Source organism: Zootoca vivipara, chromosome 14 (genome assembly GCF_965207765.1).
Source record: "Zootoca vivipara chromosome 14, rZooViv2.hap1.1, whole genome shotgun sequence".
In the NCBI taxonomy this organism is placed as follows: Eukaryota; Metazoa; Chordata; class Lepidosauria; order Squamata; family Lacertidae; genus Zootoca; species Zootoca vivipara.
In genome coordinates, this window is record NC_142597.1 from 18,797,225 (window position 1) to 18,818,947 (window position 21,723).

At 40.9% G+C, this 21,723-nt stretch overlaps 1 protein-coding gene and 1 pseudogene across 1 annotated transcript; both read right to left on the reverse strand.

The window, feature by feature from the left end:
• LOC118097285 (NXPE family member 4-like) lies at positions 1-6,438 on the reverse strand. The gene is made up of 4 exons (XM_035140020.3): positions 5,723-6,438; positions 4,823-4,884; positions 3,781-4,002; positions 1-2,759 (listed from the first exon to the last, which is right to left on the reverse strand). The coding sequence occupies exons 1-4, from the start codon at positions 6,394-6,396 to the stop codon at positions 2,224-2,226; spliced, it is 1,494 nt and encodes a 497-aa protein (XP_034995911.3). The 5' UTR covers positions 6,397-6,438; the 3' UTR covers positions 1-2,223.
• A 14,712-nt stretch (positions 6,439-21,150) lies between these two features.
• The window catches only part of LOC118097199 (NXPE family member 1-like), a 46,358-nt pseudogene continuing 45,785 nt past the window's right edge, over positions 21,151-21,723 (reverse strand).

A 21,723-nucleotide genomic window follows, 5' to 3' on the forward strand; every position in this document is an offset into this window, starting at 1 on the left:
TTATTTAACATAATTCTCATACCCGCAGTTTCTATGAACTTCTAAATCTAATCTCAATATACAAATTTACCATATTTTTTAAAATAAACTTTAAAATCTTTCCACTTTTCTTCTGTCGCTTCTTCTCCTCGGTCACGTAGTCTCCCGGTCATTTCAGCCAGTTCCATGTATTCCATCATTTTCATTTGCCAATCTTCCACTGTTGGTAATTCTTGAGTCTTCCAATTCTTAGCTAATAATACTCTTTTCGCCGTTGTAGCATACAGAAAAAAAATTACGTCTTTCTTGGGAATCTCTTTTCCAACTATACCCAATAGAAAGGATTCTGGTTTCTTAATAAATGTGTTTTTCAACCATAGCTGCCAAGTTTTCCCTTTTCTCGCGAGGAAGCGTATTCAGCATAAGGGAAAATCCCTTTAAAAAAGGGATAACTTGGCAGCTATGTTTTCAACACTCTCTTTAGTTCATTATAAATCTTCTCCCAGAAATCCCTTACTAGTGGGCAAGTCCACCACATATGATAAAAAGATCCTTCCTCTTTCTTACATTTCCAACATTTGTTATCATGATTATGATAGATCTTAGCTAGTTTAACTGGTGTAAGATACCATCTATACATCATCTTCATTATATTTTCTCTTAAAAGATGACACGCAGTAAATTTCAAATTCTGTTTCCATAATCTTTCCCAATCTTCCATCAAAATATTATGTCCCACATCCTTTGCCCACAATATTGTAAAAAAATTTGTTTGTTCATCTTTCGTATGCTACTCAAGCAATAACTTATACCTGTACATTCTGGAAAGTATTTTTGTTTTTGGTTCTAACAATTCTGTTTCCAACTTTGACTTCTCTAATTGAAAGCCAATTTTCCTTTCCAATTTAAATACTTCATTGATCTGATAATATTGGAGCCAATCATCAAGCTTATTCTTCAGCTGTTCATATGTTTTTAACTTGAATTGGTCTCCTTCTTCTATCAAAATAGCCCTATATTTTAACCAACTGGTTTCCATATTCAATCTTTTATGAGCTTTAGCCTCCAAAGGTGAAATCCATTTAGGTGTTTTTCTTTCTAACAGATCTTTATATCTAATCCAAACATTATGCAATGATTTTTTAATTATATGATTCTTAAAGCCTTTGTGAACCTTCACTTTATCATACCACAGATATGCATGCCAGCCAAATGCATTGTCGTAGCCTTCCAAATCTAATACATCAGTATTTTCCAACATAAACCATTCTTTCATCCAGCAAATTGCAGCTGCTTCATAATATATCTTTAGGTCAGGCAGGGGAAAAAAACCCTCTGTCTTGACTATCAGTTAAAATCTTATATTTAATTCTGGGTTTTTCCCCCTGCCATATAATTTTCGAGAGCACCTTTTGCCATTCTTTAAAGCAGTCCATCTTATCAATGATTGGCAATGATTGGAATGCTTTGGTTTTGGACCATACTTCCAGAATGGATTAAGTTTGAGAACCAAGGTACCACTGTATATAGAAATGAGCAAACCAGTGATATTTTAGGGAGCAGGCTAGCAGACGGGGCCCATTACTTACACCACAGGAGCCTACACAACACAAAACACTGTTGCTGCATGTAGGTTTTATTTCTTTCTTTTTAATCTTATATTTTGGAAATGTACATCCAGTTTTTTTCCTCTTTAATTTTTTTGGGGGGGCCCAAGAGAGTGGGGCCCTAAGCTATAGCTTGTTTAGCTTATATGTAAATCCGGCACTGTAGTGTGTCCAAAAGCCTGCTCTGGGCCAAGATGGGAATGGCATACCATGAAATATAAGCGGCTGCTACTACCCAAAGCAAATATTTGCAGAGAGGGAAGGCAAACCAATTATTCTTTCTCTCTCCCAGATAGCTTCCCAGAAGCATCTCAACAAGATTTGTTGGGAAATGATCCTAGCCCAGAAGGATCTTTGGGAAGACCTAGCAAGGCTCTCCTGACATTCTAAGGGAAACCCAATGGGACAAAGTTTATCCGTCCGATATTTGATAAAGTGTCCCATATCCTTAATTGCTACATTTTCCAATCCAAAATCCTCTGCTTCGTCTGTTATTTGTTTTGGTGCTTTATTACACCCTTAAGTCTCTAAATGCAACTGATAAAAATGTTCCACATGTTTAGCTGACAGTCTTGCCCCATTCAAAATCCTTTCCTTTGCATAATTAAAGCTTTCACTCTGGGTTGATTTTACTGCCTTAACATATGTAAGACAAAAACATATCAATTTGACTCCCGACCACGTGATCTGGTGGGTGAACCAGGTTTGTGGCATAGGCAACTGTCATGTCCCAGGCATCAATGAAGCCCACCTTCAGATCTCGAAAAATGTCCTTTAGTGCAAGGTATTGGGCATAACCATGAAAGTCCCCAAATCGCTCCTGGTCTATTGACATCTCCCGGGTGTTCTCTGCTTTGATGATGACTTTTGTATCTGGGCTCCTCAGGAGAAGGCGCTGGATGGATCCCCGTATGTTAATCATCCTTCGAATGAAGAGCTCAATGGGGAAGGGGCGGAAGTGCTGGCCCAGGGAGATGACAACCGCTGTGTCTCTGTCACCTGCCAGAAGGTCGATGTCCCAAGCGACATAGCTGTGGTCTTTCACTGTGTACTCAGAAGAGCCTACATAGGGGTGACCGTGTTTTTTCCAATTTATTTGAATGTTTCTAGCCATGTCCACTGCGACCAGTCTATCGGGTTTCCTGATTGGATAGCGCTTGAGATATTTCAGTGCTAATGTGGGGATAGAGGGAAAAAAATCAGTACAAGTTTTTTGGTCATTGCCCTTAGAAAAATTAGGTGACTACTTCTTGTGGGGAAAACTCTACTGAATGGCTGGTGTACTCTCTTGGATCTGATGGTGCTATTTTGTTTCAGGACAACTACAGAGACATTTGTATTAGCCTGATTTCCCCACTACTTCATAAGTACCCAGGGCTCGCAGAGCAATTCTATACTTCCCTGCTGCTCTCCGATACCAGTCCTACTACAACATACAAAGTTGCTAGATTCTGCACAGCAGTGCTCAAAATTTGTCAAAATTTCTGTATTTTAATATTTTGTTGGAAACCGCTCAGAGTGGCTGGGGGAACCCAGCCAGATGGGCAGGGTATAAATAATAAATTGTTGTTGTTGTTGTTGTTGTCAGAGGATGACCTGTGCCACAAACCAGATTTAATGAACATATCAGAGTGCTCTGTAAATTGGTAAAGTCTTTTATATATCAACCTTTTATGCTCTTCCACACCCGCCCAGTGCTCCTATCCCTTCTTTTAAAGGGTAAAGTGACCCCTGACCATTAGGTCCAGTCACGGACGACTCTGGGGTTGCGGCGCTCATCTCACTTTATTGGCCGAGGGAGCCGGCATACAGCTTCCGGGTCATGTGGCCAGCATGACAAAACCGCTTCTGGCAAACCAGAGCAGCGCACAGAAACGCCGTTTACCTTCCCGCTGTAGTGGTACCTATTTATCTACTTGCACTTTTGACGTGCTTTCGAACTGCTAGGTTGGCAGGAGCTGGGACCGAGTAACGGGAGCTCACCTCGTCGCGGGGATTCGAACCTCCGACCTTCTGATCATATGTATGTATGTAGTAACCAAGAAAAAATAACAATATGGTTCTTACAGCCCTAGACTTAAACTAGGAGGTGACTCTTTTGCGGGTAGAAAGGACTGTGAGTTAGCAGAAGCAGGCACTGTGTGTTACTGGAAGCCTTGTTACGTTGAGATTATATCTAGGTGGGAGAACGTACTATCGGCTCTCTTTGTGAGATACTCCATCCATTGCCGCACAGTTGAGTCTCCCAGGAGGTAAATGATCTTTTCTTTCAAGCAAGTGTTAATCCTATCCAAGGTATGGAAAGCTGACATGTTGCAGAACACAGGATGCCACTGGTTCTGCCAGACGAAGCCCCTGGGAGATGGGGACCTCATGCCAACCTTGCACTTCTCGCTCGCCGTGGTCGTCGCCATGCCTACCAAAAGGAAATGAGAGACAAGCAGGTGCCAGTGAAATCTGTGACTGCAGCACTGTGAAGGAAAAAAAAACAGGGTTGAAAGTGTGGCTGGTCCCACAGCCTCCTGGCAATCATCGGGGATCCCAAGCTATAGGAAGAAGGACAACCAGCAGGGACATCCCTTTATTGCAGCCCCTCAATTCCGTACCTGGCAAACTGTGTGCCAGCCCTGAATTTGGCATCATTTTCAAGGATGGGGAAGAACCAGAATAGCAATGGAGTTATTTACTGTAATTATTTGGCCTCCTGCTTCTATGCCAAGAGGTTTCGGAGGGTCTGATGACAATAGCAGCAATAAAGGATAAAATTAAAAACTGTGGACGGCAGGAGAGCAGTCAAAAAGTCTTAGCTTAAAATAAAGGAGAAGATGCCAAGATCCAAAAGGTCTGGCTGAATGAAAAGAGTCTTTCTTGTGAATCTCCTAAAGCACACAAGAGGTTGGGGTGCGGGAGGAGGATGGGGGCCAGAGTCACTAGGTTGGATTGAGCCCAGAAAAAAATATGCTAGGGGATGGCGTACCTAGGCTTTCTTGCACCCTTGGCAAAGAGCTGTATCCGCACCCCCTGTCCCTTGTGGCCCGGCTGTCCAGAACAGTGGAGAAGCCCAGGGAGTGTGTGGACAAGCGGGCAAGGCTACTAGCCACTTCAAGCCAGAGTGAACAGGCATGGTTTTTGTGTCATCCCGCCCCCCTTGGCAGGGGTGAGCCTCACCACCCCCTAGATGTGCCCCTGGATAGACCACACAAAAGTTGTGACAATAAACAGAAAGCCCAGCTCACTTTCACAGGCAACAACACGAATGTCCCCAAATGTCTGAGGGATCTCAGCTCCAATGTTGGACCTTTATGAGAGAAAAAATGGCCATTAAAAATCAAGTTGGAATATAAGTCCATTACCAAGAGTGCTGTGGGCTTTATCCCACCCTGTTCTCACACCTCAGTGGCCTCTATGGAAGCCTTGGCTAGATGGTTCTTGTTGTGTTCCGGCAAGATGATTATTGTATTGCCATGTTCTCATTAGGTGCAAATGGAAAGTTATATTGGAGTTTCTTTAAGACAGACCCCAGAGTGTTCCAGCTGTGGAGGATGTGAGTGAAACCTAGGAAGCTGTCTGTCAAAGCATTGCTCCATCTAGTTCAATATTGTCTACATTGACAGGCAGCAGCTCTCCTACAGGGAGATGCTGGGGATTAAACCTAGAACATTCAGCTTGCAAAACAGATGCTCTACCATGGAGCCACAACCACATCCCCATATTACATTGAAATGTCTCAAGACTGACCCCAGAGTGCTCTTGATTTGGAGGAAGCAAAAGTAATAGTGGTAATAGTCCTACCCTCCAGAGCAGGAGAAAACAAGCTTGCTCCATCTTTCATACAACAGCCCTTGAGATATTTAAGATGGCTATCATTTCTAGAGCACATAACTTCCTCCAAAGAATTCTAGGAAGTGTAATTTTATAGAGCTACAATCCCCAGCACCCTTAACAAGCTACAGTTCCCAGGATTCATTTTGGGAAGGTACACACATAGCCTGTGCAATATATCCCCCCCCCCCCAGGTCAGAAAACAGTAGTTTTCTGTTGATTGATGTGACTGATTTGCTAACTGAGATATAACAATGGTAACAATTGGCTGGTGGGACCCCAGGTGTTTTGCTGCCTAAAGCGAAGAACAATACCTGTTAAAAAGGCTGTGTTCCAAGGCAGTGAGGTAGGAGATGGGCTTGTTGTTGGACTTCAGGCTAACAATAGCATCACAAGGTACATTATTTGGTTTCTCACAATAGAAGGCCTCTCGGTCTCGTACATCTAGATACTCACACAGTTCTGTGTCTGTGGTCTTGTTAAAACCACATTCAATGTGGACGTTTGAAGTTCCATTTAAAAATTTGCCTGTGAAAACTATTTTGTCGTAGCCTCTCTTCCTTGCAGCCCACAGTGCTGAAACTCCTTCGCTGGGGTGGATGAGCATGAGGGATACTTTAACATTGCCAGTCCAGAATAAAGTGAAATTGACCAGGTACGTCCCATTCCTATAGTCTGTGATGCGCCCAGAAGCTCCAGCCCTAAGACTTGAAGAGAAGATCCTCGCTCGTAAGAAGTCTCCTCCGTATTCTTTCCTCTTGCCTAAGTAGTTGTATAAATCCAGTCGAACCATCAAATGGTCGCCAACACAATAAGAGTCTTTGTAGTTTAAGATGGTGGCCTTGCTGTTCTTAGCACTTGTGGTGGTATTTATATCCATGAAAGTGACGCTGGGCATCAGGTCGTCTAGTTTTCTAAGGACAGCTTTAATTGCTTTGTCATTTTTTGCCCATTCTTTTCTAGCATGTCTCAGGGTTCCATCTTTCATTGGCCAAAGTTCGCTCCTGCTGCCTGTGATTTCAGTGCTAGAAATGTCTAAAAACATGGGGTTCATTTATCATTGGGGGGGGAGGTAACATTTGAATTGTTTTTTCTTTATTACATCAACAGAAGTGTGCTCCCCCCCGATATATTGCTTGATATTTACTTTCCACACAAACTAAGACTTTTAGCATATATTTTGGACACCCCCTTTGCATTGATGTTAGAGAAACACCCACAATTTTACCACCTGATGGAAAGGTTTCTGCTTTGCTAAGCATTTTTGTAGAATTAATTTGATTTGATGTCTGCCGTTTCTTTTGTATTTTATGATTTTATAATTTAATGATTTTTAGTGATTTTATTGCACATCATTTTTTTTCATTTTTTATTTTTTTTGAGTTGGTCGTTTAGGAATACTCTTATGAATGAATGAATGAATGAATAAACAAATGTTTTATGAGCGTATAAAAGCAAAAGTCCTTACCAATATCCACAGCCATTTCATTTGCTTCTGACTGCTTCTTCAGCGCTCGACAAATGAAATTCTTGAAAATTGCAACAAGAAATAACAGTGAGAGTTTGCACACTATCTTCACTGTCTCCACTCTTCAGTTCCACCAGATGAATGTTCACAATGCATTTACACACACAACTTCAGAATTATTGATTTCACCAGAGAGACATGAGCTTTAATGGAGGGGAAAATGTGAGGATTCTTACCTTTGTGTCAGTTCTGTGGAAGGTGTAGCTGAGGATGATGACTGCTCCAAGCACCAGGGCCAAGAAAGCTGTCGGCCTCCAGGTATGTGCCAAATACATTCTGGTCTCCTCTGAGAAAGGAGGAGGAGGGTTTCCTCATGAGTTGCCACCTTTGATTTCAAGCCTACCACATACAACATGAACAGGGCAAGTTGGGGGGCAGGCGATACCTTAACTACCATGTTTCTCCGAAAATAAGACACCGTCTTATATTTATTTTTCCTTAAAAACAAAACAAAACACTATGGCTTATTTCCAGGGGATGTCTTTTTTTTTCCTCCTCCTGCCGCGGCCGGCATTGCTGCTGTGCCTATCACTATGGTTTATTTTCGGTGTATGGCTTATATTCCTTGAATGCTTAAAAATCCTGCTATGGCTTATTTTATGACTACGTCTTAAAATAGGGGAAACAGGGTACACAAGATGGTAGTTCAGGCCATCTGCTCACACCACCAAATTATATCATTTTGCAACACTGGTTAGCTCTCATAATGCTATTTCAAATTTTGCACAAGAAAGGAGATTCTCCAGAGCTTTAGCAGGGCAAAGAAAAAGTACTAACAACTTCCTTCACATAGTGATCAGCTAATCCAGAGCTTTCCAAACTGTGTGTTGCGACACGTTAGTGTGTCGGCTGCAGTGTGTAGGTGTGTGTTGCAGAAATGTTCCCCACTGTCCTCCAGGGGCTGGAAAGGGTTAGTTTAACCTCTGGTTAAAAGTCAGCATGGGTTTCTGAAAAATAAGTCATGTCAGACTAATCTGATCTCATTTTTTGACAGAATTACAAGCCTGGTAGATGAAGGGAACGCTGTGGATGTAGCCTATCTTGATTTCAGCAAGGCCTTTGACAAGGTGCCCCATGATATTCTTGTAAAGAAGCTGGTAAAATGCGGGCTAGACAATGCTACCATTCAGTGGATTTGTAACTGGCTTGCTGACCGAACCCAAAGGGTGCTCATCAATGGCTCCTCTTCATCCTGGAGAGTAGTGACTAGTGGGATGCCACAGGGTTCTGCCTTGGGCCCAGTCTTATTTAACATTTTTATCAATGACTTGGATGATGGGCTTGAGGGCATCCTGAGCAAGTTTGCAGATGACACCAAATTGGGAGGGGTGGCTAATACCCCAGAGGACAGAATCATACTTCAGAATGACCTTAACAGATTAGACAACTAGGTCAAAGCAAACAAGATGAATTTTAACAAGGAGAAATGTAAAGTACTACACTTGGGCAAAAAAAATGAAAGGCGCAAATACAGGACATGGGAGACACCTGGCTTGAGAGCAGTACCTGTGAAAAGGATCTAGGAGTCCTGGTAGACCACAAACTTGACATGAGTCAACAGTGTGATGCAGCAGCTAAAAAAGCCAGTGCAATTCTGGGCTGCATCAATAGGAGTATAGTGTCTAGATCAAGGGAAGTAAAAGTACCACTGTATTCTGCTCTGGTCAGACCTCACCTGGAGTACTGTGTCCAGTTCTGGGCACCACAGTTCAAAAAGGATACTGACAAGCTGGAACGTGTCCAAAAGAGGGCAACCAAAATGGTCAAAGGCCTGGAAAGGATGCCTTATGAGGAACGGCTTAGGGAGCTGGGTATGTTTAGCCTGGAGAAGAGAAAGTTAAGGGGTGATATGATAGCCATGTTCAAATATATTAAAGGATGCCATATAGAGGAGGGAGAGAGGTTGTTTTCTGCTGCTCCAGAGAAGTGGACACGGAGCAATGGATTCAAACTACAAGAAAGAAGATTCCACCTAAACATTAGGAAGAACTTCCTGACAGTAAGAGCTGTTCAGCAGTGGAATTTGCTACCAAGGAGTGTGGTGGAGTCTCCTTCTTTGGAGGTCTTTAAGCAGAGGCTTGACAGGCATATGTCAAGAATTCTTTGATGGAGTTTCCTGCTTGGCAGTGGGTTGGACTGGATGGCCCTTGTGGTCTCTTCCAACTCTATGATTCTATGGTTTGCTAGTAAAACTGAATGATTGTGTCGTGAAATGATGCATGTCCAAAAAGTGTGTCACCAACCTGAAAAATTTGGAAAGCTCTGAGCTAATCTAAAGATTTCAGGCCTAGCAGTGGATGAAGAAGAGAGGCTTTAATGCCACAAAAATCAAACCACCCCTCTAAGGAGGATCTGTAGCGTGGAACCTGGGAACCTTAGTTCAGTGGTTTCTCCAGGATCACAGATGCGGTTGTGGAGAAATTGAAAGTTTTTATTGCTGACAGCAATAGGCCCAGAACTCCAAAGGTCTGGACCCCGAACAATAGTGCTGAGTGTTTATATACTTTTTCCAGGTAGCATTAGGCATTACAAATTCATATATTGCAGCAAAATAAACCAATAAGCATTGGCATCACCCTTCTGTTTGTCCTTTTAAAGATTACTTCTTCTTTTCCTGCAGTTTAGTCACATCACCATATTAGGCATTTCCTATTAGGCATTTTCTATATGTATTACATTATTTATTAATAAAGCAAAGCAAAAATCCCATTTTGGCAGGCTAGGCATAAATTCCCTATTATTAAACATCCTTGGTGGAAGACACCCAAGGGATGGTCCCATGGGGAGTTGGCCCCAAGCCCACCTAAAATTAATGTCCCAGAGACATAGTAATTAAATCTCATCATTTCCAAACGAAACATAGCATTGTGAGAATGACTCGCAATGCACCTAATTTAACCTGGGAAGGAGTAGAAATCTGGATCTTTCAGGATCTCAGCAGTGAAACGCTGTGAAAAAGGCAGGAACTTTGAAAAATCAGAGAAGGGAATTGCCCTTTAAATTAATAGCGTTGCAGCATGGCACTCCCCTAACTGCTACCAATAACAGAGAAGCAAAGGAGTTGCTTAATGCCTTAAAAACTGAACAAGAAGACAGAAGGGAGAAGAGGAAGATAATATTAAAAGAGTCCATGGCAGCGAAAGACAAGGAAGAACAAGGAAAAACATAGATGGTAATGCCTTTTTCAATTACTGGAAACTGCTCTTATATTTTACCTTCTCTATTAATATGTTTGCAAATCAAAGTTGAACTCACTTAACTGTAGGGTGCCTTGAAATGTGATCAAGAGGAAAACAAAGAGGACAGCTATGAAAGGTACATTTAAGGAAATTTTAAGGGAGCCAGCAAGCATCTTAATGCTGGGCAGCGTCATACAGGAAAGAATATGAAGTCTAATGTTGTAAAATGACGACGACACTGACACCCCAAGCCTTCGCCTTTTTCAAACTTAGGGGGTGTTTTATTCAGAATTCTGCTAATCCTCTCATGATATTAGGGTTGCTTATGTCAGTGTTTCTCAACCAGTGTGCCTCCAGATGTTTTGGGACTACAACTCCCATCATTCCTGACCACTGGTCTTGCTAGCTAGGGATGATGGGAGTTGTAGTCCCAAAACATCTGGAGGCACACTGGTTGAGAAACACTGGCTTATGTAATCTAAACTTGTTCAAGCTCATTCTGATTCATGGTCGAGTCGCTTGAAGCCTATCACTGGCAAAATTATATTAGGGTTGTCATGCCACCCTAATTGTAAGGGATGGCATCGCAGGGTGAGGGCACACCCTCCCCCGCAGCATAAGACAAGCCACAGCTGTCTAGCCACCATGCCCACTCCTTGACCTTTTGTCTCCTCAGCAGTTTTCTGTGCCCTAACCTTTACCTCCTTTGCAAAGGTATTGCTCATTTCCCCCTGTAATGGGAACATGATATGGTGGAGCAAGTTGCGTAGATAACTAGGCAACACCCAGGGGGCTCGGGATTGGAGAAGTGTAAAGGGCAAAGCCCTGAATGTATCTTGCTGGTTTTGCATATCTTGCTAATAAAAGAAGTCTTCCTTCCCTATACCGTATGGAGAGGTTCCAGGTGAGAAGACAGGAAAAAGGACGTTGTGATGTTTCCTGGGCTCCTCCAGAGTGTTTTTACCCCTCTCTTTACCCCACCCCCCTGCTGGGTGGGCAAGGGCATGTCACAAGGAAAACCAGCTTAAAGGTGATCATTGGAATTAAGGCCACAATAGAATAGCTGAATTGCATTTCCAACCCCTACTGAAAATGTGCAGGTTTCTCTTCCTACATGTTCCACAAGGGATGGAGAAGAGTTTTGGACTTGGATCCTGCCCTGACCCTGAGCCCAGTTAACCTCTTACTCACCAACCTCCTCCTCCAGCCTCCTCCATGCCCTCCTCTCTGTCTCTCACCTCCTCCCTTCTTGCTTGCACTCTGTCCTCCCTGATGCCAGCTGCAAAAGGTGAGATCCAGGATAGGCAGGCTGGTATTTGTTTCTCTTCCCCTTGCTTTGCTGAGAGGAATTTGCCTTGGGTAGGTTGGGCCATGGGAGAAGGGGAGGGCCAGAGGAGAGAAACATGCTGTGATGGACAAGCAGGCTTAAACCTCTCACTAGGGAGAGCAAGAGCAAGAGAGATTTCACTTTACAGAGCTGAAACAGAAAAAAACCTTTATTATATCATTCCAAAAATAAAATACCTAAAAAAAAAATACAAAAATTGTTTCCGTTTACATCACTTTACAACAGATTACCTAAACTTATTTGACAAGACAAAAAGAAATCAATACCAAATAATTTTTTTAACTAAACAAACTCATACAAATAAAATATCATATAGAATAATACTAATAAATTTTAAAGTACAACATCCCTTAGTTTCCCCACTTTTACAATACATATAACCCTTCTGTGACTTCCTATCAAACCCGAAGGTATGATCCAATCATTTCTGGGAGCATGTTTCAACTCAGTCCACTGTATCTTTACCTTTCCCCATATACTCTTGCTTAACTGTATCTTCATCGGAATTTAACTTATTTAAGACCGTACTCAAGATTATTCAAATGCTGGTGTGACTAGCCGATTCCTACTATATTTTTGTACATATACTTTGTATCTAATCCATTTTTTCTTGAAATTTTTGTTGATTCTCCTCTCAAACTGTTTGTTAGTTGGGCCATTTCAACATATTCCTGAACTTTGCTTTGCCACTCAATTATTGTTGGGGGTTCTGTTTCTTTCCATTTTTTAGCTATAAGAGTACGTGCTGCAGCCGTTCCATAGAGAAAAATCTCTTTTAGGTTTTTTGGAATGTCCTTGTTTAAGATACTCAATAAAAAGATTTCTGGCTTTTTATGAAGGGTAATCCCTAACAGTTTTTTTAACTCATCATAAACCTGACCCCAAAAGTTTTTAACCTTTCTGCATAGCCACCACATATGGTATAGGTCACCATTATTTTCCCCGCATCTCCAACATATATTTGCTATGTTCTTATACATTTTTGATAATCTCACTGGGGTGAGGTACCACCTATGTTGTATTTTCATCATTATCCATCATTATTGGGTGCCCAACATCTTGGGCCCATTTGATCATTGATGATTTAACCCCCTCTTCTTTTACCTCCCATTCCAAAAGTAGGTGGTATGCTTTCGTAATTATTTTAGATTTATTTTTTATTAGTTCCAATTCCAATTTCGATGGTTCTTTCGCAAATCCATTTTTTTTATCTTGTTGTAGGGTCCTATACAGTTGATGGTATTCCAGCCATCCCCCTAGCTGGTCTTTTAGTTCTTCATAATTTCGTAATTTGATCTTCCCTTCCTCTGTTATTAACAGTGAATTATATGTCAGCCAGTTTGTATTCATATTTTTTCTCTTAACTGTGTTTGCCTCAGCAGGAGATATCCAGTTTGGAGTCTTTGGCTCTAATAATTTTTTATATTTCTCCCAGGTCTTAAACAACACGTTCCTCACTATGTGACCGGTAAAGTTCTTATGCACTCTATATTTGTCATAGTGTAAATAGGCATGCCAACCATACCATAAATCGTGCCCTTCCAAATCTAATAGCTCAGTATCTTGAAGTAAAAACCATTCTCTTAGCCAAGAAAAGCATGCCACTTCATAATATAGTATCTATTAAGATTTTATGCTTAATTCTTGGTCTCTTACTGGCCCATAGAAATTTAGACAATTCTTTTTGCCATTCATCAATGCACGTAGTCTTGTTTAGAACTGGGATTGTTTGATATAGAAACACTAGCTTGGGTAAAACATTTGATATAATTGTTGAAATCCGTCCCAAAAAAGACAGTTTTAGTTTGTTCCAAGTTATAAGATCTTTTTAAATCTCTGTCCAGCACCTTTTATAGTTATCTTCAAAGAGGTTAATGTTTTTAGCAGTCAGCCAAATACCTAGGTATTTTAGTTTAGTGCATATTTTCAACTGTGTTGTTTTTTCGATTTCATCCTTTTCAGTCTGTGAGATATTTTTGACTAATATTTTAGTTTTATTGTAGTTCAATTTAAACCCAGATACCTTGCCATATTTCTCCATAATCTCCAAAGTTTTTAGAAGACTCTGTTTTGGCTCCTCTGTTGTTATTAGCAAGTCATCTGCAAAGGCCCTTAACTTGTAGCAGTTCTTCCCTAAAACAATTCCTTTGATGTTCTTTTCTTTCCTGATTGCATTATTCAATATTTCCATTATCAGAATAAAAATCAACGGGGACAGAGGGCATCCCTGCCTTGTCCCTTTATTAATTTTGCATTCCTGGGAGACATTACCATTTCAGATGATTTTTGCCTTTTGCTTCGTATAGATTGCCTTTATGCCATTACAGATCTTATCTCCAAACCCCATCTGCTGGATCGTATTAAACATGAATTTCCAGGACACCCAGTCAAAGGCCTTTTCTGCATCAACTGCCATGAAGGCTGCTGGTTTATCAATTTTTAGATCTAGGTACTCCAATAAGTTTATTACATTCCTAATATTATTTTGATTTTTTCTTCCAGGCAGAAACCCTGCTTGGTCCGTATGAATAATTTCTTGAAGAATTTTCCTAATCCTTTCAGCAAGAATATACGCAAATAGTTTGTAATCGTTATTTAACAGTGATATCGGTCTAAAGTTGGCCATTACTTGATGATCCATTCCTTGCTTTGGGATTAGTGTAATATAACTCTCTTTCCACGTTTCCGGCATTATACCTCCCTTCAGGATGTTGTTCACAACATCCTTAAGGGGGGTTGATATTATGTCTTCTACGGTCTTATAATAGGCAGCCGGGAGGCCGTCCGGCCCTGGTGATTTCCCACTTTTGGCATTTTTAATGGCCTTCTGTATTTCAAATATTGAAACCGGACCATTCAGACTTTCCCTTTGTTCTTTAGATATTTCTGTCAGGTGGTTTTGCCTTAAATATTCTTTAATTGTATCATCAGTTTCGTCCCCTTCCTTATATAGTTCGGCATAAAATTCTGAAAATCTTTTTTTCAATTTCTTTGGGATTTGTAATAATTTGGTCTTCAATTTTAATTTTATTGATTATTCTTTCCGCTTCTCTCTTTTTAAGCTGCCAGGACAGAAGTTTCCCTGGCTTGTTAGCTTGGTCAAAGTATTGCTATTTCATAAATCTCTTCTGTTTCAAGTGTATCTGAAGAAGTGTGCATGCACACGAAAGCTCATACCAAAATAAAAACTTAGTTGGTCTTTAAGGTGCTACTGAAGGAATTTTTTTATTTTGCTTCGACTCAGACCAACACGGCTACCTACCTGTATCATAAATCTTAATTTCACTTATATCTCCTCGTTGACTAGCATAGAGTACTGTGACTGTAATATTTTAATATCTCTCTTTATCTCCTCATCTTCTGGCTTTTGATATAACTGTTTCTCTTTTTTCCTAATTACTTCTGTCAATTCTTGGATTTTCTTCTCCTTCCGCTTCCTTCTAATCACATTTTGCTGTATAAAGAAACCCCTAATAACCGCTTTTCCAGTGTCCCATACTGTATTTATGTTTATACCTTCTTTAAGATTAAATTCAAAATATTCTTTATTTTAGCTTTTTCTATTACTTTTTCATCTTTTAATAGCATTTCATTTTATCTCCATCTTGCCATTTTTTCCTTCCCCCTTTAAACCACACCATTACAGCACTATGATCAGATATTGTTCTTGGTTGAATGTCCGTTTCATATATACTAGGGGTTAAGTCTTTTGTAACCCAAATAGCGTCTATTCTACCTGCTGTATTGTTGGGATACGAGAAAAACGTAAAGTCTTTCCTAAAGGGGTTTTGGCTTCTCCATGTATCTTCTAGATTTAGTAAGTCTATTAGCGAAAAGAAGGTATTTGGTAATTTCATCTGTTTTTTCTTTGAAACCTTAGGAGTTCTATCCCATTCCAGGGCTACCACCCCATTTAGATCCCCCATTAACATGACCTTTCCCCCTACATAATCTGTTAGTATTCCTTCCAATGCTTGGTAAAATTTGCTCTTTTTTTCGTTCGGAGCGTAAATGCCTACCATTATTAAGTTCTGTCCACATGTGGTAATTTTAATAATCACTATTCTGCCCTCAGTATCTTTATAGATCAATTTAGGGTCTAAATGGGGTTTTGCATATATTACCACTCCCCTTTTCTTCTTTTTGTCAGCCGATACCCCTTATGTAGGCATATTAAGTCCAGCTTTTGTTTATACAGTCGTACCTCGGGTTACGACCACCTCGGTTTGCGAACAGTTCGGGTTACGAACTGCGCGAACCCGGAAGTGTTTTCGCCGCGCGCGCGTACGCAGAAGCGGCGCGCGTTCGCGCGATCTGCACATGCGCAAAATGGCGGCGCCCATCGCGTTCGGTTTATGAACTATTCGGGTTATGAACTGCGTTCCGGAATGGATCGCGTTCGTAACCCGAGGTATTACTGTACAGGATGTGTTCTATCTTATTTCTTTTATGTTTCAGATTGAAACCGTTCACGTTCCAAGTTATTGTTTTAAGATTCATTATTTCCGGTTAGCTTTATTTGTTTATCTCTCATGCATAAATTGAAATTAAAATTACAACAACAATCCACAGTCTAAGAATACACAAATTACAGCTTTGTTTTCTTATAGTCCTATGTCTTATCTTTCACTTCCTTCTCGTTTGTTTCCTAAATCCTTTACAGAGCTAAAAGACTAAGTGGGTGGTAGCCCATATTCCCAGCTGGCATATGGTTCAGATAGGCTTATCCCCCAGCTCTGGGAAAAGGCATCTAAACATATTTGAACCAAGGACAGACATTTTTCCCAACAAAAGGCTACCATATTTAAGAGTGTAATGTTGGGCTTGCCTCTGGGCACAATGAACACAGGTGCCTCTGGTTTTAGTTGTGAGCGTGAGTTGCATACAGTGTTTTTAAGGCCACATAAATCTCCCTTATACCAGGTCAGGCCATTGGTCCATCACTGACCGGCAGTGCCCACAACCCAACAAGTGTTTCATAGAATCATAGAATTGGAAGAGACCACAAGGGCCATCCAGTCCAACCCCCTGCCAAGCAGGAAACACCATCAAAGCATTCCTGACAAATGGCTGTCAAGCCTCTGCTTAAAAACCTCCAAAGAAGGAGGCTCCACCACACTCCTTGGCAGCAAGTTCCACTGCTGAACAGCTCTTACTGTCAGGAAGTTCTTCCTAATGTTTAGGTGGAATCTTCTTTCTTGTAGCTTGAATCCATTGCTCCATGTCCGCTTCCCTGGAGCAGCAGAAAACAACCTTTTACCCTCTTCTATATGACATCCTTTTGTATATTTGAGCATGGCGATCATATCATCCCTTAACCTTCTCTTCTCCAGACTAAACATACCCAGCTCCCTAAGCCGTTCCTCATAAGGCATTGTTTCCAGGCCTTTGACCATTTTGGTTGCCCTCCTCTGGTCACGTTCCAGCTTTCAGGAGAGGAAGTTTATTTCCCAGCCCTACCTGTCTATAAATGCATGTGGCAAGAGGCAGGAGAGTTAGGGCCTCAGACATGGAGAGTAATTCCCTGATACAGAGGGAAGGCATGGATAGAGGGGTGCTGGTAATCAAACAAAAGGCTTAACAAACAAACAACGGCAGCTGACATCCATCTAGGGTGTGTGGCAGGAGGGCACCAGTAGGGGGAGTCAAAGCCAATGACCTTCTGTTTCAACTTTTAAATGCCTTAAAATATTTCTATTCTATTCTATTCTATTCTGTTAGGCTTATGCAGGCAATACCCCTTTCCACCATAGTTAGCTAATTCCTGTTTTATTTTAGATAGATAGATAGATAAATAGATAGATAGATAGATAGATGATAGATAGATGATAGATAGATAGATAGATAGATAGATAGATAGATAGATATAGGTTTTATAGGTAATTGTTGTAAACCACTCTGGTGTGTGTGTGTGTGTGTGTGTGTGTGTGTGTGTGTACACAGCAGTATAACTACAATTCCCATCATCCCTGACCATGGACCCAATGGGCTAAGCATACCTACAGTAGGTGCTGGAATCACATTGCAGGTTTGGAGAAATATGGAGAGGATATGCTATTGTACTGTTGCTTAATTATATTTTTACAAAATTGTTTTTGCAGAGTTTGACTTTGAAATGCATTTCTGTTTTCTTTGTTGTAAACTGCTTTGAGCATGTTTTTTTAGTGGGAAAGCAGCATGCAAATAAAATTATGAATGAATATGTAACAAGGTGCTTATGAAATCATTCTCAACAAAGATTCAAGAATCTACTCTTAATATAGTATTTAGGTGCCACTATACACAGGTGAATTTAACATACTAACCCTCCGCAGCAAGAGTCTTGTTAGCACAAAGATGGAGGACTGAGGAAATCCCAATGAAAGAACAGTGGCAAGAAAAATTGGTGAGCTATGCAAAGTTGGCAAAGTTGACATATAAACTACGAGAGAAGGACAACCGTGACTTCAAAGAAGAATGGGAACTTTTTACAAACTTTTTAAAAAAGACAACAAAAGGATCTGGACTCCTTGGCAGGTTTTGAATAAACATCCACAATTTATTAGTAGAACATATGATAGATAAGGCAATGATATGTACAATTTTATAATATGCAGAGAATAACATGTGCGAACAAACCAGAGGGGGGAGCTGAGGGAAGTCTCGGGAGGGTGGGAGAGGGAGGGAGGGGAGGGTATAAAAGGGGGGGGAATGTATTTGGCTATATTGATTGATAATGTATGTTAAATTTGTTTAATAAAAAAATAGAAAAAAGAAAAAAACATACACTAACCCTGATCTGTCCCCAGAAATTCTGACAGTACTGGGGATATGAAATGGACCAAATGAATATGGTTTGAATAAAGAATTGGCTTTCTATTTATAAATAACTGCCAGGATGTTTATTGCAAGGGGGGGTATTTAGAAGAATTAAATAATGATTTGTGGTAAAGTCAACTCTGGTTCATAGCTATTGCTGAAAAATCAACTCAAAAATCAATGTGTACTAGAGCACAAAAAAAGAAAGAAAAGAAAATAGTGCATTTTCAATTATGTGGCAAAAATTTATTATAGCAATGTTCAAAGAGCTGCTAAATATGCTACTATTTGCAATTCATTCATTCATTCAGATTTATATAGCGCCCTTCATTGTAAGATTTCAGAGTGGTTCACAGAATAAAGTACCAGGATATGAACAAGTAAGTAATTAAAAACAAAACAGCAAAAATACAATCCCTGCTTACTGAACTAGATGGACCTTTGGCCTGATCCAGCAGACAGGATCTGCTCATGTTCCCTATCCACTTTCCTCACACCATGAACACTTACACAGTTTTACCAAATGCTATCTTATTCCACTTGGTTCTGAAGTAAATAGTCCCAAACGTCATCCCTCCTCATATGGGAGCTGCCCCGGATCCCCTCAACCTTCTTGCTGCCCCATTCTCCCCCTTTTCTCTCCAGTTTGCAATAATGGAAGAAATAAGGGACTTGGTTTCAAGAAATTATGGCAGTTGCTAGCTTCCTATTATTCGTACCCTACCCATCTGACTGGGTTGCCACAGCCACTCTGGGTGGCTTCCACCATATATAAAAACATGGTAAAACGGCACTTCCAAGGTTCCATTTCCTCCTCACCCATCTGAGCACCCCCTGCCACTGAGTGCCTCAGAGTAAGGAGAGGGGGGTAGGCAGCTTTCTGCCTAAACACCTCACTTAACCTACAATAATTTACAGTAACTTAAAAATTCTTTCCAAACCATTCTTATACTCCCTTAAGGAAACATAACTTTTTTTCCCTTTCTTTTTTACATTCCATCTCCTCTCCCTAAGTCTTTTTCCCCCAATTGGTTCAGCATTTCCATTGTCATGCCAAGATTTCGAAATTGTCATGCCAAGATTTCCATTGTCATGCCAAGATTTCGAAAACCTGCAGGTTCCTCTTGTGGCAGGAGGGGACCTGTGGGAGGGCAGCATGAAAAAGGAGGAGGATTGAGTTAATATTATAAGATTAAGATTTGAAACTGAGTTGGAAAATTCGCCACAAGTAATCAGAACTTGCTAGGAAAACCATGAGGAAGACTATCGAGGGAGTCACAATTAAGATGTTAAAATAATAAGAACTGGGAAGTTTGAACTCTTCCCAATTTCCCTTTTGTTTTTCTTTTCTTTCTTTTTCTTCTAGGTTTGTTAATATGATTATGAAAGAGTTGGGGGATGCAGATCCCCATAACTCCTTCCTCCCTGTTCTCTCAGTGGCAGGGGGGGGGGATATGGAGGGAGGAGGGAGGGGGGAAGCAGAACTCAATTCACAATTGGACCCCTTTGATTCTTAAAGCACACGGGTCCTACTGGTGGCAGAAGTGGACCGGTGTGTGGAGGGAAAACGAAGGGACAGTGTTATATTATATGTCTTGTTTGTGTATGTCTTGTTTGAAAATCAATAAAAATCTCTTTAAAAAAAAAAACATGGTAAAACGTTAAACCTCACATAGCTTCCCTATACAGGGTTGCCTTCAGATATCTCCTGAAAGATATATAATTTCTCATCTCCTTGACATCTGTTGGGAGGCCATTCCACAGGGTGGGTGCCACTACTGAGAAGGCCCTCTGCCCTCAGAGAGCTAATTGCCCCACCCTAGGGGTGGACATACACACAGGAAAAAACTGCTATAAAAAGTCAGAAATTAAAAGGAAAAAAATGCTATGGAAAATCGTTTAGATTTTTATTTTTTGCTCTCCAGTGCCACCTGGTGTTGCATGTTTACAATTCATTCAAAACATTGTTTCTTGACTAGGTTAGCTGAGTCCCAAGTCTTGATCTATACCCTTCAACTTGAAATGCCTGTTAAGCACTGGTGCACCCTCCTCAATCAAGAAGGGGTCAAACTAATGGTGATTCAGTATCCAGCTTTGGTTGCGCCAAAGAAGCTCAACCACTTTGCCAACTTCTGCATCTTTTTGGACTATGGCAGGACCATGGTGAATAGCTTGATGAAGACTGACTCAGTGTGTGGCAGTTGTGAAAAAGGGGAATGGCATGTTAGGTATCTTCATCTCTTATTTGAAAGCAGAGAGGCCACTATCATGAGGCCATTATCTTGTGAACCGCCATTACATCTTCAGATGAATGTAAATGTAAATTTAATAAATAAATAACAAAATATTTATACAAACCATTGCATCTGACCACACTTGGAGGACTGGTCACCTCACCTCAAAAAATTATGTTGTGGAGTTGAAAAAGTTTCAGAAAAGGGCAACCAAATTGATCAAGTCGAAGAAAGGTTACATCTGCGGCTACTTTTATAAAATGGGGGAAAGGGACCAAATAGAAATGTACAACATTCTTCAAAGTGTGGAGAAGTGGATCTTCTTACTCTTTCACCATAGTAGACTGTGTTATGTACCCCAAAGCCATCCCTGAGCCAAAACTGGGGTGATGGCCTATGAGATATAAGAGTCTGCTCCTACCTGACAGAAATATTTGTGCAGTAGAAAACCACACCAATTATTCTCCCTATCCCAGGCAGCTTCCCAGAAGCATCTCAACAGGCACTATTTGAAAATGATACACGGCTAGAAAAGTATTTAGGGAAATTCAGTGGAGCCAAATATCTAAGTGCACTATTTAAATAAAGTGTTCCATATCTTTCATTGATACGTTTTCTGACCCATAGTTCTCTGCTTCCTCTTTGCTTTAGTGCTTTAACATATGTAAGTTAAAAACATATCAATCTGATTTCCAACCACGTGATCTAGTGGGTGAAGTATGTTCATGCCGTAAGCAACTGTCATGTCCCAGGCATCAACGAAACCCACCTTCAGATCCCGAAAAATGTCCTTTAGCACAAGGTACTGGGCATAGCCATGGAAGTCCGTAAATACTTCCTGTTCTATTGACATCTCCCGGGTGTTCTCTGCTTTGATTATGACTTTTGTATCTGGGCTCCTCAGGAGAAGGCGCTGGATGGCTCCCCGGGCATTGATTGCCCTTCGGATGAAGAGCTCGATGGGGAAGGGGCGGAAGTGCTGGCCCAGACCGATGACAACCACTGTGTCTTTGTCACCTGCCACCAGGTCAATCTCCCGAGCGACGTAGTTATGATCTCTTACCATATACTCAAGAGCAGTGACCAAGGGGTGGTTGTGTTTTTTCCACTGAATTTGGATGTTTCTCGCCATGTCCACAGCGATCAAATTCCGGTGCTTCCCAGCTCCATGGCTGTCAAGATATTTCAGGGCTAATGTGGGAACAGACATAGAATTAATCCAACTTTT

What these genes read in the sequence shown, in the direction of transcription:
- LOC118097285 (XM_035140020.3), bottom strand. Translation starts at nt 6,396, where the DNA reads ATGAAAGATGGAACCCTGAGACATGCTAGAAAAGAATGGGCAAAAAAT. An exon ending in TCGTGTTGTTGCCTGTGAAA is followed by an intron (nt 4,003 to 4,822) that starts GTGAGCTGGGCT and finishes TCCTTTTGGTAG; the next exon opens with GCATGGCGACGACCACGGCG. An exon ending in TCTCACAAAGAGAGCCGATA is followed by an intron (nt 2,760 to 3,780) that starts GTACGTTCTCCC and finishes TCCCCACATTAG; the next exon opens with CACTGAAATATCTCAAGCGC.